Source organism: Carassius gibelio, chromosome B1, assembly GCF_023724105.1.
Source record: "Carassius gibelio isolate Cgi1373 ecotype wild population from Czech Republic chromosome B1, carGib1.2-hapl.c, whole genome shotgun sequence".
In the NCBI taxonomy this organism is placed as follows: Eukaryota; Metazoa; Chordata; class Actinopteri; order Cypriniformes; family Cyprinidae; genus Carassius; species Carassius gibelio.
Genome location: NC_068396.1, coordinates 31,339,876 through 31,352,292, shown reverse-complemented (window position 1 = coordinate 31,352,292; position 12,417 = coordinate 31,339,876). Strand labels below are relative to the sequence as shown.

The window sequence follows — 12,417 nt, the reverse complement described above, 5'->3', positions numbered from 1 at the left end:
TTCTTCCTCATCAGTCTTTCTTCTCCTGTTGTCTAAGGTGGAGGTGACAACAGCGTGCAGAAACGACTACCAGCTGTACAGTGCAGGTGGAAAACACGACCTGCACTTCCTCATGGGCTGCGGTGGATGGGGCAGAGGGGGCGGAGTTTATGGAGGTCACGGCCGGGTTACCTAAGAAAACGAGGCGGCGCTGCAGGACTGTGCGGGTCTGGACAGCTTTCATTCTTTTGATGGGTTTTAGTATGTGTCTCTATTTATTTGACCTGAAAAATATTACAAGGATTTTAATATTATTATTATATAAAAAATTATTGATATTTTTTAGCTTCACTTTGACCAAGCAGAAGCAAAAGTACAGAAATGTAATACAGTGTAATGTACCATGGGCATTACCTCTTAATTTTAGACTTACATGTTAATAGATAGAAAAATGAAATATATATATATATATATATAATACTTTTTGGGGGGTAAAACTAAATAACTAATAACTTTTTTTTTTATCATGGTACTATTTGTTTACTGTTATTTTAATATAAGAACTGATTTTATTTAAATGTCCATTTAAGCAATAAAATAATCAAGTGCAAACACCCCTATTACATTAATTGAAATTATTTTTTATTTAATTTAATTCAAATAAACCCTCATTTGAACCAAACAGTCTTTGTCCAGACGATTTATTATGAAATGTTACAGTATAATACAGTATAATTTACAGTGAATGAACACTTATTTACACTAAACACTTTATTTTTACTAAATGAACAATGATATTTTATAAGTTATTAAAATAGACATAAATGCTAATAAATAACCATATTTACAAGATTTTTTCAATCTTGCAGGTTGGCACAGATTTCTGGACTTTTTAAGTAAAATCAAGGAATTATAAACAAATATTTGAATTGTTTTTTTAAATGCTATTTCATCAAACATATTGTAAATATTGCATTAATTGGTCAAAAATCTGATTATTTGTGTGGCAATATCGATACACTTCTATTATATGTGACCCTGGAGCATAAAAACAGTCTAAAGTCGCTGGGGTATATTTGTAGCACTGGATAACAATACACTGTATGGACCAAATTATTTCTTTTATGCCAAAAATCTTTAGGAAATTAAGTAAAGATCATGTTCCATGAAGATATTTTGTACATTTTCTACCATAAATGTTTCAAAATGTAAGTTTTGATTAGTAATATGCATTGCTAAGGACTTCATTTGGACCACTTTAAAGGTGATTTTTTTTTTTTGCACTCTCCAATTTTTCAAATAGTTGTATCTCAACCAAATATTGTCCGATCCTAACAAACCATACATCATTGGAAATATTATTTATTCAAATGTAAAAAAAATACCCTTGTGACTAGTTCCGCCTCCATGGACCACTCGGTGCGGGTTTGGGACATTCACAGCACCCCTGCGACGGCTCCAGCAGCGAGCTGATCGGACAGTACACGGGCAGCACTAGCAACCTCCTCAATGTGCAGTTCATGTCCTGTGACCTGCTGCTGCTGACGGGCACGGCACGGGAGAAACAGGAACAGTGAGAGTCAAAACACCCCAGAATCTGATGAAATGGTTAGGGTTCATTCAGGATAATCCCCCAGTTATCTCAATGGCAGAATGTGTTCCAGTTTATCTGAATTCATCCTATAAGTAAAATGAAGCCACTTATTATTAAGCACCATTATTATTTGGCATGGTGACATTATGAGAAACCTGTACCGAAGTTCTTATTACTGTAATGCAAAAAAACAAAACAAACAAACAGTGAGATCCTGTATTTGATTGTATTGCCATATTCAATTAAATTGTCATTTGTATAGCGCTTTTTACAATACAAATCGTTATAAAGCAACTTTACAGAAAAATTATGTTTCTACAATATTTAGTAATAGCATTTAAGTGGTGACTAAGTTTGTGTACGAATGACAGAATTTTTGGAAAAATTAATACAAGACATAGTCAGCCAGACCATATACAACTGTATTTATTGTATTGCTCTTAATCTGTTGATTGAACTAAATAATTTGGGACATAATTTTCACAGTTTATTTTCTTTAATAGATGTTTTGCAATTAAAATGGCAATATAAAATATTACTTATAAATTTATAATTTACAGCATTTTTATCTTATTAAAGGAAAGAGAACAAATACTACCTTGATTTTCATCATCATCATCATCATCATTATTATTGTTGTTGGCATTACAATAAGAATTTGGATGACAATTGTCATTTTCATAGGGTTTATTTTCTTTGAGCAAGATATATATAAATTTTTTTTTTTTTTTGGCCGAAATATGGTCAAGACATGTTCTTGATGGGTTTTTGTGAGATTCACCTTATGTGTTTTGTAAAGCCAGAGTGTTGATGTTTTGGTTCATTTTTGTTATGGTGTGTGTTGATGCCTCTGAAGAACATTAGAGGTGTAGCCTGCTGTTTACATTAAAAAAAACTATATTTTTCATTATTTCCGTGTCTGTATTTTTCAGTTTGGCTAATTTCTGTTGTGACGTTGCTGTTGTTTGTTGATGGCCTACTGTATGTTTATAAAGGTAAGCACATCCAGCACTGTTCTCCTGGAAGTTCACCAGGAAGCCAGATAAACTGAATTCATCCTAGTTTAGGCAGAAAACATGAATGATGAAGCTGTCATGTATCCTAGTTTTTATTCCTCCTGTCACTAGGGATTGAGTTTAATTTTACTGCAAAAAAAACTAAACTTCCTCATAAAAGCTAAAGAAAAATACAAACTATTAATATAAATGCCAGAGTTTGTCTTTTGTAGCTCAAGGATGGACTGAATGACGACTTTCCTTGAATCTGATTTTGCAACCTATAGTTTTGTATAAAGCAAGGTGAGAGTCTCTGTTTTGGGTTTCCTTTTTGTGTCCTAGTGGTCAGCCACACAATCATGGGATGTTTGTCTAACAGTGACGGAAAAACATGACCTTTGTATTGTTTGGTTCTTTCAAGGAAATGTTTCTGCATCGCTCTGATACTTGTAAATATGTTTTTGTAACATTTCATATTTCTGATCTGATTCCTGCAGTAATACCGTAGTAAAGTTCTCGAGCAGGATCCGATCCACCTCCTCTCACACAGGTGTGGCTGCTTTCACCCAAACCAGTTCTGCTCTGGATGGGCGTGACGCCAACCTGACGAGCCTGTCCAGCGTGGCTGAATTCATCTCACACACACACATTCGAACTCAAGCTCACAGCTCCAGACGAGCGTCACCAGTGTCCTGTCTGTGGTTTTGGCCCGTTTGAAGATGCCCTACAGCGTGAATCTGCCGAGTGGCTCTGGCCAGGCGACCCTAGTGAACAGCACACAGGCGGACGGGAAGACGTTTGAACAGCTCCGCCTGGAGTGTTTGCAGAAGGGGAAGCTGTTTGAGGATCCAGATTTCCCAGCCGTGGACGACTCGCTCTTCTTCAGCCAGAGGGTCCCGGTTAACTTTGAGTGGAAGAGGCCGGGGGTAAGTGACCCGCAGTAGGCATGATGCTGCGAGATGACATGTTTGACTCCTGGATGAGATGCATACAGTAAGTAGAGTAGGATGAATTGGGTAATCGGACACATTTATTTACTTTACTGAAATATCAAACAGCACTTGATCATCCAAACAACAAATGAGACCCCAATCACATGAAAAACCACCTGGATTTGATGGAGCAAGATCTCATAGTGCAGAAAGGATTTTTCCATTCATATAAATTTGCACTACGGAGGGAATTAAGGGTGAATTTAATGGGTTCTGATGTAATCTATTAAGTTGACAAGTGTCTAGAACTGTCTAATCTGAAGCGTTTCCTTCTCTGTGATGCTCCTCCTGTACAAGTACGGATGGATGTTAGATGAATGAATAGAAGTGGTTTTACGGTTAGTAATTAATAATGGTTACAACTGTAGTATTATGCACATTCTTAAAACATTAACATAGTTTTTGACCTTCACATCACATGACTTTACCTTTGTGTGCAAGTAGCAAGTTTAAGAATGGGATTCTGGCACTTTAAAACCTGTCGTGCAAGTTGAACCCAGCCGACTGGCCGCCTTGTGAACACACCAGAACTCAAATCCCTGACATTTCACGTCCCTTTAAATGTCAATCACAACAGAGGTCATATTTGTGCATGAAGGACATTTCTGAAGTCGTGAAGCCACTGGAGACTGTTGCATGCAGTAGGTCAGGAATGCCGAAGGAATTTTGGCATGTGCGGAGTGCATTGTTTATTTAGTCTTGAGCGACTGAATGGAAAGTGGATGTAGGTTTTCTTCTAGAATAGACTACTTGGTTGAATTTAAGAACTGGTTGCCAGTAGTTGTAAAGAATGATCTAAGATGCTCCCCACCCCTCCATCATGCTTGTAAACCTCTGAATGAAACTACAACTGCATTTCATTCCAGGGCGTTCCTGCAGAGCGACCTTAGATATGCAGCTCGTGAAGATTGTGGGCTTGCGTTAGAATGTGAACACACCCCACACAGGCATCAAGGGCGGCGTTCACACATCTGTCTCTGTCTCTAATCAAACACTGCATTAGAGCTACAGTAACGGCAGATCATGTGACGTGTTGAATCTTCTGGAAATGTCTGTACAAAAATTTTAAAAACTGTTGTATAAACAACCTACAGTACCCAGCTCTTCTGTCATTATTGCATTCAGAACATCTCTTAACATGGATGGATGGATGGATAGATAGCATGACAGATCATTTTTTTTCTCTGATCTCTTCAATTCTGCAAGATGGATGATAGATAGAGGGAAAGCATACAGAAGGATATTATTTGATTTGACAGACTGATATTTTCCCCTGATATCTGTTCAAATTCAGGAAATCTGCAAAGACCCAAAGTTCATCACAGGAGGAGCCACCAGGACAGACATCTGTCAGGGGCAGCTGGGTATGTTTTCCTGTTGTTTCAGCTTAATAAAATGTTTTATGACAAAATGAAACCCTAATCTGAGCAAAACACTTCCAATTGCCAAAGAATAAAATAATGCATCAGTGTTGGGGAGAGTTACGTATTCACATTTACATTGATTCATTTAGCAGACGCTTTTATCCAAAGTGACTTACAAATGAGGCCAATAGAAGCAATCAAAAACAACAAAAGAGCAATGATGCTATAACAAGTCTCCGTTAGCTTAAATGCAGTACACGTAGCAAGGGCTTTTAAATAATATAATAAATAAAAAGAAAACAGATAGAATAGAAAAAGAATAGAGCAAGCTAGTGATACTTACAAAAGTGATGCATTACAATATTGCATGATTTACATTCCATGAAAAAGTAACTGATCTGGAAAATGGAAAGTACATTACTTTTGCATTATTTTTTGTTTCCTGTGCTGGGTTCGTTTAATAGTTTTTTTAATCCCAGAAGTTATATTTTTGACAACTTTAAGGGCCCTTTCTCACCAAAAGTGAAATTGATCAACTTTAGGCTGAACAAAATGCCAGTGAATAAATGGGAAAACAAAGTAACTTGGGATACTTATTTGAAAAAGTAACTCAGATATATAGTTGTAAATGTAAAACTAATGCATTACTTTACCAGTCACTTGGGAAAGTAGTCTGATTACATACCTTGCATTACTTGCAATGCATTAAATGCAATGCTTCAACACTGTAATATGATCTCTTGCCCTTCATGTTTGGCCACGCAGGAGACTGCTGGTTGCTGGCAGCGATTGCCTCCCTGACCCTCCATGAGGAAACTCTAAAACGGGTCGTACCTCATGACCAGGACTTTGATCGCGGCTACGCTGGAATCTTCCACTTCCAGGTAAATCCCACTCTCTGAACTCTCTCCCTCTCTCTCTCTACAGCTTCCCAATGACCTCCAACCCTAACCATCTCCCCTTGTTGTGCAGTTCTGGCAGCATAATAAATGGCTGGACGTGGTGGTGGACGACAGACTCCCGTGTGTGAGGAACAAGCTGGTGTTCGTCCACTCCGCTGACCAAACTGAGTTCTGGAGTGCACTTCTGGAGAAGGCCTATGCCAAGTATGCACTTGAGTTTACAAAACAAGATACGCCTTGACGTCTTGTCATATCTGGTTTTGAGACGTCGAACCTGTTTGCGTAAGTCAATCATCTCCTGCGCTTCTCTCTCAGGTTGAATGGCAGCTATGAATCCCTGAAAGGAGGAAGCACCATGGAGGCGATGGAGGACTTCACGGGCGGCGTGGGCGAGATGTACGAGACGAAGAACGCCCCCACAAACCTCTTCCTCATCCTCAAGAAAGCCGTGGAGAGAGGATCCATGCTCGGCTGCTCCATTGATGTAAGCGAAGCTTTGTTGGATTCAAAGTGAGATCAGCAGCTGTTCCTAAATCCCAGATGTTTGTGTTTTGGTATCATTAGATCACAAGTTCTGCTGAATCTGAAGCTCAAACCACTACCGGTCTGGTTAAAGGCCACGCTTACTCCATCACTGGAGTGGAAGAGGTAACTAAGCATTATCATAGATTCACTCTTGATTGTCTCTTTATTATCTCTTACGTCTTGTTTCGTCTCCTCAGGTCAACTACAGAGGATCAAAGGTCCAGCTGATTCGTGTTCGTAACCCCTGGGGTCAGGTGGAGTGGAACGGACCCTGGAGCGACAAGTAAGCATCCACTAATGGCAACACTTGAATGAAGTACATTTGTTAAACATGATTTAAAACTCATAATAGTAGTCATTATTAAGAAACATCATACAGATGTCCATACAATTACCTATGTTTCCAACTTATTATTTTTTATGTGATTTCTGGGATGAAATAAGCTGGAAAATGCATGTAAACTCAACTGAGGTGGATAACTTTTTAATTCAACAAGAAAACATGCACAAAAACTATAATGGAAACACATTTACCGAATGAATTCATGGACGCGCAAGAAAAACACTTCTGTGACTCATGAACCTCAACTGTGTATTCAATAGTGCTGTCAAACGATTAATCGTGATTAATTGCATTCAAAATAAATGTTTTAAGTTACGTAATATGTGTACTTATTATGTATCTATAAATGCACGGACATACAGTAAATATTTCACAAATATTTGCATGCATTTACGTGCATATACTCATGTCATTTATATTATATATATAAATATATTTAAAATATAAATATAGTTTTTTTCTGAAATATATACATGCATGTGTGTGTATTTATATATACATAATAAATATACACAGTACACATATATTATGTAAATAAAAACTTTTATTTTGGATGCGATTAATTGAGATTAATCATTCCACAGCACTAGATTTAAAATAATTTGGTTTAATTACCTCACAGAACTCAATGTGTTCCCAAGCATCAAGCACCTAGAATCCAAGATAACAACAGCATTTCTTATTGCATTTTGTCTGTGCGCTCTGGGTTGCAAGTTATTTAATATGTAGAAAAAAAGAGCCACAACACTGCAGCAAGTTTATTATTATTTAATTTCTGATGCTCTTGTGTTCTTTCTTTAAATCTTGTTTTCCAGTTCCAGGGAATGGAACGCTATCGACAGTTCAGAGAAGACACGGCTGCTGCACAACTCTCTGGATGACGGAGAGTTCTGGTATGTGTGACCCATCACATTCAGAGCAATAATAATACACTCTATTTGGTGGTGCCTTTCAAAACACCCATGTGATGTAACAAGGGGCTTTAAAAGTGAACAGAAGAAGTTCATATCAGGTTGATTGCTCTTAAAGAATCGCTCCACATGAGAAGCAGGATGATCTGACTCGGCGAGCTCATTCAGATGTATTGTGAACTAACATGACTTGCTGTGTTGCAGGATTGAGTTCGGGGACTTCAAAGCCAACTACGATAAAATCGAGATCTGTAACCTGACTGCTGACTCTCTGTCAGACGACGTTAGGAAGAAGTGGCAAGTCAATCTGTTCGAGGGCAACTGGATCAGGGGCTCCACCGCTGGAGGATGCAGGAACTACATCGGTCAGTATCATAGACTTCATCATAAAATGCTAACCCATGCTACAGTTTATGCATGAGGCCCAGAAATTGTACTATTTACAGTTGTTTAGACCAATATTAGTGTTGCTCTTGATCTCGGTTTTCCCTTCTCAGACACATTCTGGACAAACCCGCAGTTCAAGCTCCGTCTGGACCATCCAGATGATGGTGACAAGATGTGCAGTGTCATCGTGGCCCTGTTGCAGAAGAACCGCCGTCGGCTCAGGAAAGAGGGGCTTGATTTGGAGACCATCGGCTTTGCCATTTACGAGGTGAGGGAGATGTAATACTGTGTTGGAAGACCTTCATGTAGTGCCTCTCGCTCCACTGAAGTCTGACCTGATCACTCACCTAACCTTAGGCTCCTGATGATCAAGATCACCAGGGGAAGGACTTTTTCCGCTACAACGGCTCTAAAGCGCGGAGCCGTTCTTACGTCAACATGAGGGAGGTGTCCGAGCGCTTCAGACTGCCGCCGGGAAACTACCTGCTGGTGCCCACCACCTTCCAGCCGCACCACGAGGCTGACTTCCTGATCCGGATCTTCTCCGAGAACAAAGCTGGAGCCATGTATGTCCATGCAAATACTCTCCAGTGTTATCAGCAGGATTTTAAAGAAAAAAAGAAAAGTTCTGTCATTGTTTGCTCACATTTACTCATGCCTTTCAAAACTCCCATGCTGTTATTTTTCTAAGATTACAAAAGGAGACATTTTAAAAGAATATTAATGCAGCTATATCATACCGAATGTATGATGCAGCTCCAAAAAACATGACTTTATATGACTCATTGCATTATATTAAACTGTGCGTCAAATAACTTTTTATATAACAGCACGATTATTCACAAATAATCTTAGTTTGTGAATGTGTGCATGCATTTCACTAGCATTGCATTAATCATAAAAGTATTATAATTATAGTGAATTATTCATTCATGGTATTTTGGAAAACTATTTCCATAAAAAAAATAAAGTATTATGAGTCAGTGAGGTAATTCCTCTAAGTCCACTCAAATGAAAATACTCATTATATCCCGTAGATGTATTTTTACACCAGATGACTGTACGATGTAATGTGTTTTGTGTTTGCAGTGAGATGGGAAACACCATTAAAGCAGATCTGCCAGAGGTGAGTTGATTCATTTATAGTCTCGCTGGGAGCTGGGAAAGACTCATTTACTGGACATTAAATCATTTGAGATACGCTGATGTTGAATGCTGAAAGTGTGTGTGCATGTGTGTTTGATTTGCGAAGCCACCGAAGCCAAACCCACCTGAGGAGGAGACGGATGAGGAGAAGGGCCTGAGGAGACTGTTCGAACAGATCGCCGGATCGGTAAGAAACTGATCAACTCCAGTCTGTTTACTGCTGGGTTTCAACCCTAGATGACAAACTAACAATTAATCAAATCCTAACAATGTGACGTTAAAGTAAACAATCAAATTTTAAATAAAAACAATCAAGATATCAAAAAATATGGGGTTCCATTTGTGCCTAAAGTGAGTCGACTGCTTTGTGCTTTGTTCTATACATTTGTCTGTGTCTAGTCATTGCATACTTGTTCAGGTAAATCAGTATATGTTGTCTGTTGACGTTGTCATCCTGCTGTCGTTATGTTCTGTCGTCCTAATGTCATGATGACAGTACAGACAACATTAAGATGAAAGAATGAGATGACAGTAAGGATGACAGAACAGGCCAACAGAATAAAATAAAATGATGAAACAAAACGACAAGAAGGACAACAGTAAAAACAACAGAGAAAAAGATGGCAGGACGATAGATTAAGATGACTCCAACAGACAACATATACGTCAACTTATACTGATTTACCTGAACAATTAGACAATGACTGTAGACAAATACAAATGTATAGAACAAAACAAAGCAGTCAACTGATTTTTTGCACAATTGGAACAGCATAAAAAAAATCTTATTTGTTTACCTGCACGTCATGTGACCATTAACTGAGATTGGAGAGCCATGAACATAGCATGTGTTATTAAATTATTAAAACATTAACAAAGGAGTTAGGCTGGGGAAATGTTTGGGAATCCCACACAGCCCGAGCTCGCCCTCCTCTGGTGTGATTGTGGATTACTGTGTGTTTTACACTGTTTCATGTCTCTTTGAAGGATAAAGCCATCAGTGCCAGAGAACTGCAGCATGTGCTGAACAATGTTCTGAGCAGAAGTGAGTCTGCCACCGTTTACAAGCGTTTCAATCCAAAACCAGAAATACCATAAAGAGCTAACATGCAGCTGTCTCTCTGCAGGGAAAGAGGTGAAGTTTGATGGCTTGACCCTCAATACCTGCCACAGCATCATCAACCTGATGGATGTATCCTCTCAACTCATTAGTCTAAACTAACCCACTTCTGCCTCAAGTTTAATCACATTTAATTACATTTTACATCTGATACGTGAGTATTATTTTGAGCCACTGTTGCTGAGTTTTCCTGAACCGAGTCCAGGCGGATAACACCGGAATGCTGGAATTCGAGGAGTTCAAAGTCTTCTGGGATAAGCTGAAGAACTGGATCGTAAGTTACAGGATCATACATTTACTTGTTAGCTTGTCATCAATGACCATCTTCCAGAATATCACCTTATTTCTCAGAATGAAACCTCCACAGAGAAAGTGTGAACGTGTGTCGTGTGCTGTTGTAGATGCTGTTCCTGTCTTACGATACGGACCGTTCTGGACGCATGTCATCCTACGAGCTGCGCAGTGCTCTTAATGCTGCAGGTAAACGTCATCATAGTGAAATTTAAACTGAATCATTTAGAAATCAGTGTTTTCTCTGACCTTGTTTGTGTTTTCTTCATTCAGGCATGAATTTGAACAATAAGATTTTGCAGTTGCTGGGTCTACGGTTTGCAGATGAAAATTTTGAGATTGATTTTGATGATTACCTGACATGCATCGTGCGTCTGGAGAACATGTTCAGTACGTAATGATGATGCATCAACTAAAAGTCTTATCTCTACTTTTGAGTGTATTTCTGTGTTTTTTCTTCTTTATTATTAATATTCAGAACATTCCAACACTCAAAACATGTTGAGTGTAAATAAAACCTGGTATTTAAATCTAGATTTTGACTTATGTTACAGGAGTCTTCCTGGCCTTAGATAAGCAAAAGAAAGGAGTGATCAGTCTGAACATGATGCAGGTGAAACATCACTTTTTTTTTCTTTTCTTTTTTACCTTTTTGTAGACATAAAAAAGCATTGTTTATATTTATTTGCAATACATGAACTACAACAGTTCTCCACTTTGTCAAAAACGTAAGCTAGTTCTTAGTAGTTTCCTTATTTAACAACGTTAAGGCAATGTTTTAAGGCACATATTGCTTTCAAAATTCATGTTTCATGCATTTTGAGCTGCTTTCATGTGTTTTATTAAGTAATGTTACTCCTTTTAATAACTCTAACATGTCAATGTTATAAACAAATCTTCATTTCTTCACAGTTCCTGATGTTGTCCATGAACATATGAGGATTCAACACAATCCAGCAGGAACGATGTGATGCCACTGTGGATTTTCACTCTTATGTGGAACAGATTTTACACGTTTTTGTTTGTTTGTGGGGTCTTTCCCATTGCTATTGACTACAGATTTATCTGAAAGATTTTATATGATTACTTTCTCAAGTGTTGTGTTCTTGATGGCACGTTTACTGTTATTTTTCTGATTTGAGGCATATTCACCATTTATGGATGTTGCAAAATCTGTAATTATTGCAAGATGTATTATTCACAGAGCTGCTAAAGCGCCAAGTTTTCATCTCATAAAGTTCATGCATAAATGAACAAAATCAGGAATATAAATGAATTTAAATGACAATCAATCACTGCAACTATTGTTATTGAGAAGCTGAAATAGAGCATCAAATAACTGAAATGTGTTTAATAAAAATCATTGTTTAATATTAAACAAGGTCAAAGCATTTTTTCAGTGATTCATCACCAGGAAGGAATTTTTTTTACAAAATGAACTAAATAGGCAGCATATTACTGGTTAATGAAATTAAACATTTTCAACAAATCAATCAAGCAAATAAATGAATAAACAAAAATGAAAAATATCATCTGATCAGATTAAAACTAACAAACGCGTTTCTTTCTTTTCTTTAGGCCTATATGTTGCGTGTCTTGTGTTTGTTTTTTCCTCTTAATTTGAAATTAATATATTTGCCTGATTGTTACATTCTGTCTAACTTAAGATGAACCAAATATATATATATATATATATATATATATATATATATATATATATATATATATATATATATATATATATATATATATAGATATATATATAGATATATATATATATATATATATATATATATATATATATATATATAGATAGATAGATAGATAGATAGATAGATAGATAGATAGATAGATAGAAAATATATTTG

The 12,417-nt window shown here is 37.3% G+C and overlaps 1 protein-coding gene across 1 annotated transcript; it reads left to right on the top strand.

The window, feature by feature from the left end:
• Positions 1 to 3,196: 3,196 nt before the first annotated feature.
• On the top strand, positions 3,197 to 11,918 carry capn9 (calpain 9). The gene is made up of 20 exons (XM_052545342.1): positions 3,197 to 3,494; positions 4,855 to 4,924; positions 5,690 to 5,808; positions 5,897 to 6,030; positions 6,142 to 6,310; positions 6,391 to 6,474; positions 6,549 to 6,634; positions 7,510 to 7,587; positions 7,810 to 7,970; positions 8,103 to 8,260; positions 8,350 to 8,558; positions 9,082 to 9,118; positions 9,245 to 9,325; positions 10,126 to 10,183; positions 10,266 to 10,330; positions 10,464 to 10,532; positions 10,660 to 10,738; positions 10,823 to 10,939; positions 11,104 to 11,162; positions 11,462 to 11,918. The coding sequence occupies exons 1-20, from the start codon at positions 3,288 to 3,290 to the stop codon at positions 11,486 to 11,488; spliced, it is 2,067 nt and encodes a 688-aa protein (XP_052401302.1). The 5' UTR covers positions 3,197 to 3,287; the 3' UTR covers positions 11,489 to 11,918.
• Positions 11,919 to 12,417: the final 499 nt, after the last annotated feature.

Coding starts and splice junctions, on each gene's coding strand:
- capn9 (XM_052545342.1), top strand. CDS start 3,288: ATGCCCTACAGCGTGAATCTGCCGAGTGGCTCTGGCCAGGCGACCCTA. Junction 3,495..4,854: donor TTGAGTGGAAGAGGCCGGGG/GTAAGTGACCCG, acceptor GTTCAAATTCAG/GAAATCTGCAAAGACCCAAA. Junction 9,326..10,125: donor TCGAACAGATCGCCGGATCG/GTAAGAAACTGA, acceptor GTCTCTTTGAAG/GATAAAGCCATCAGTGCCAG.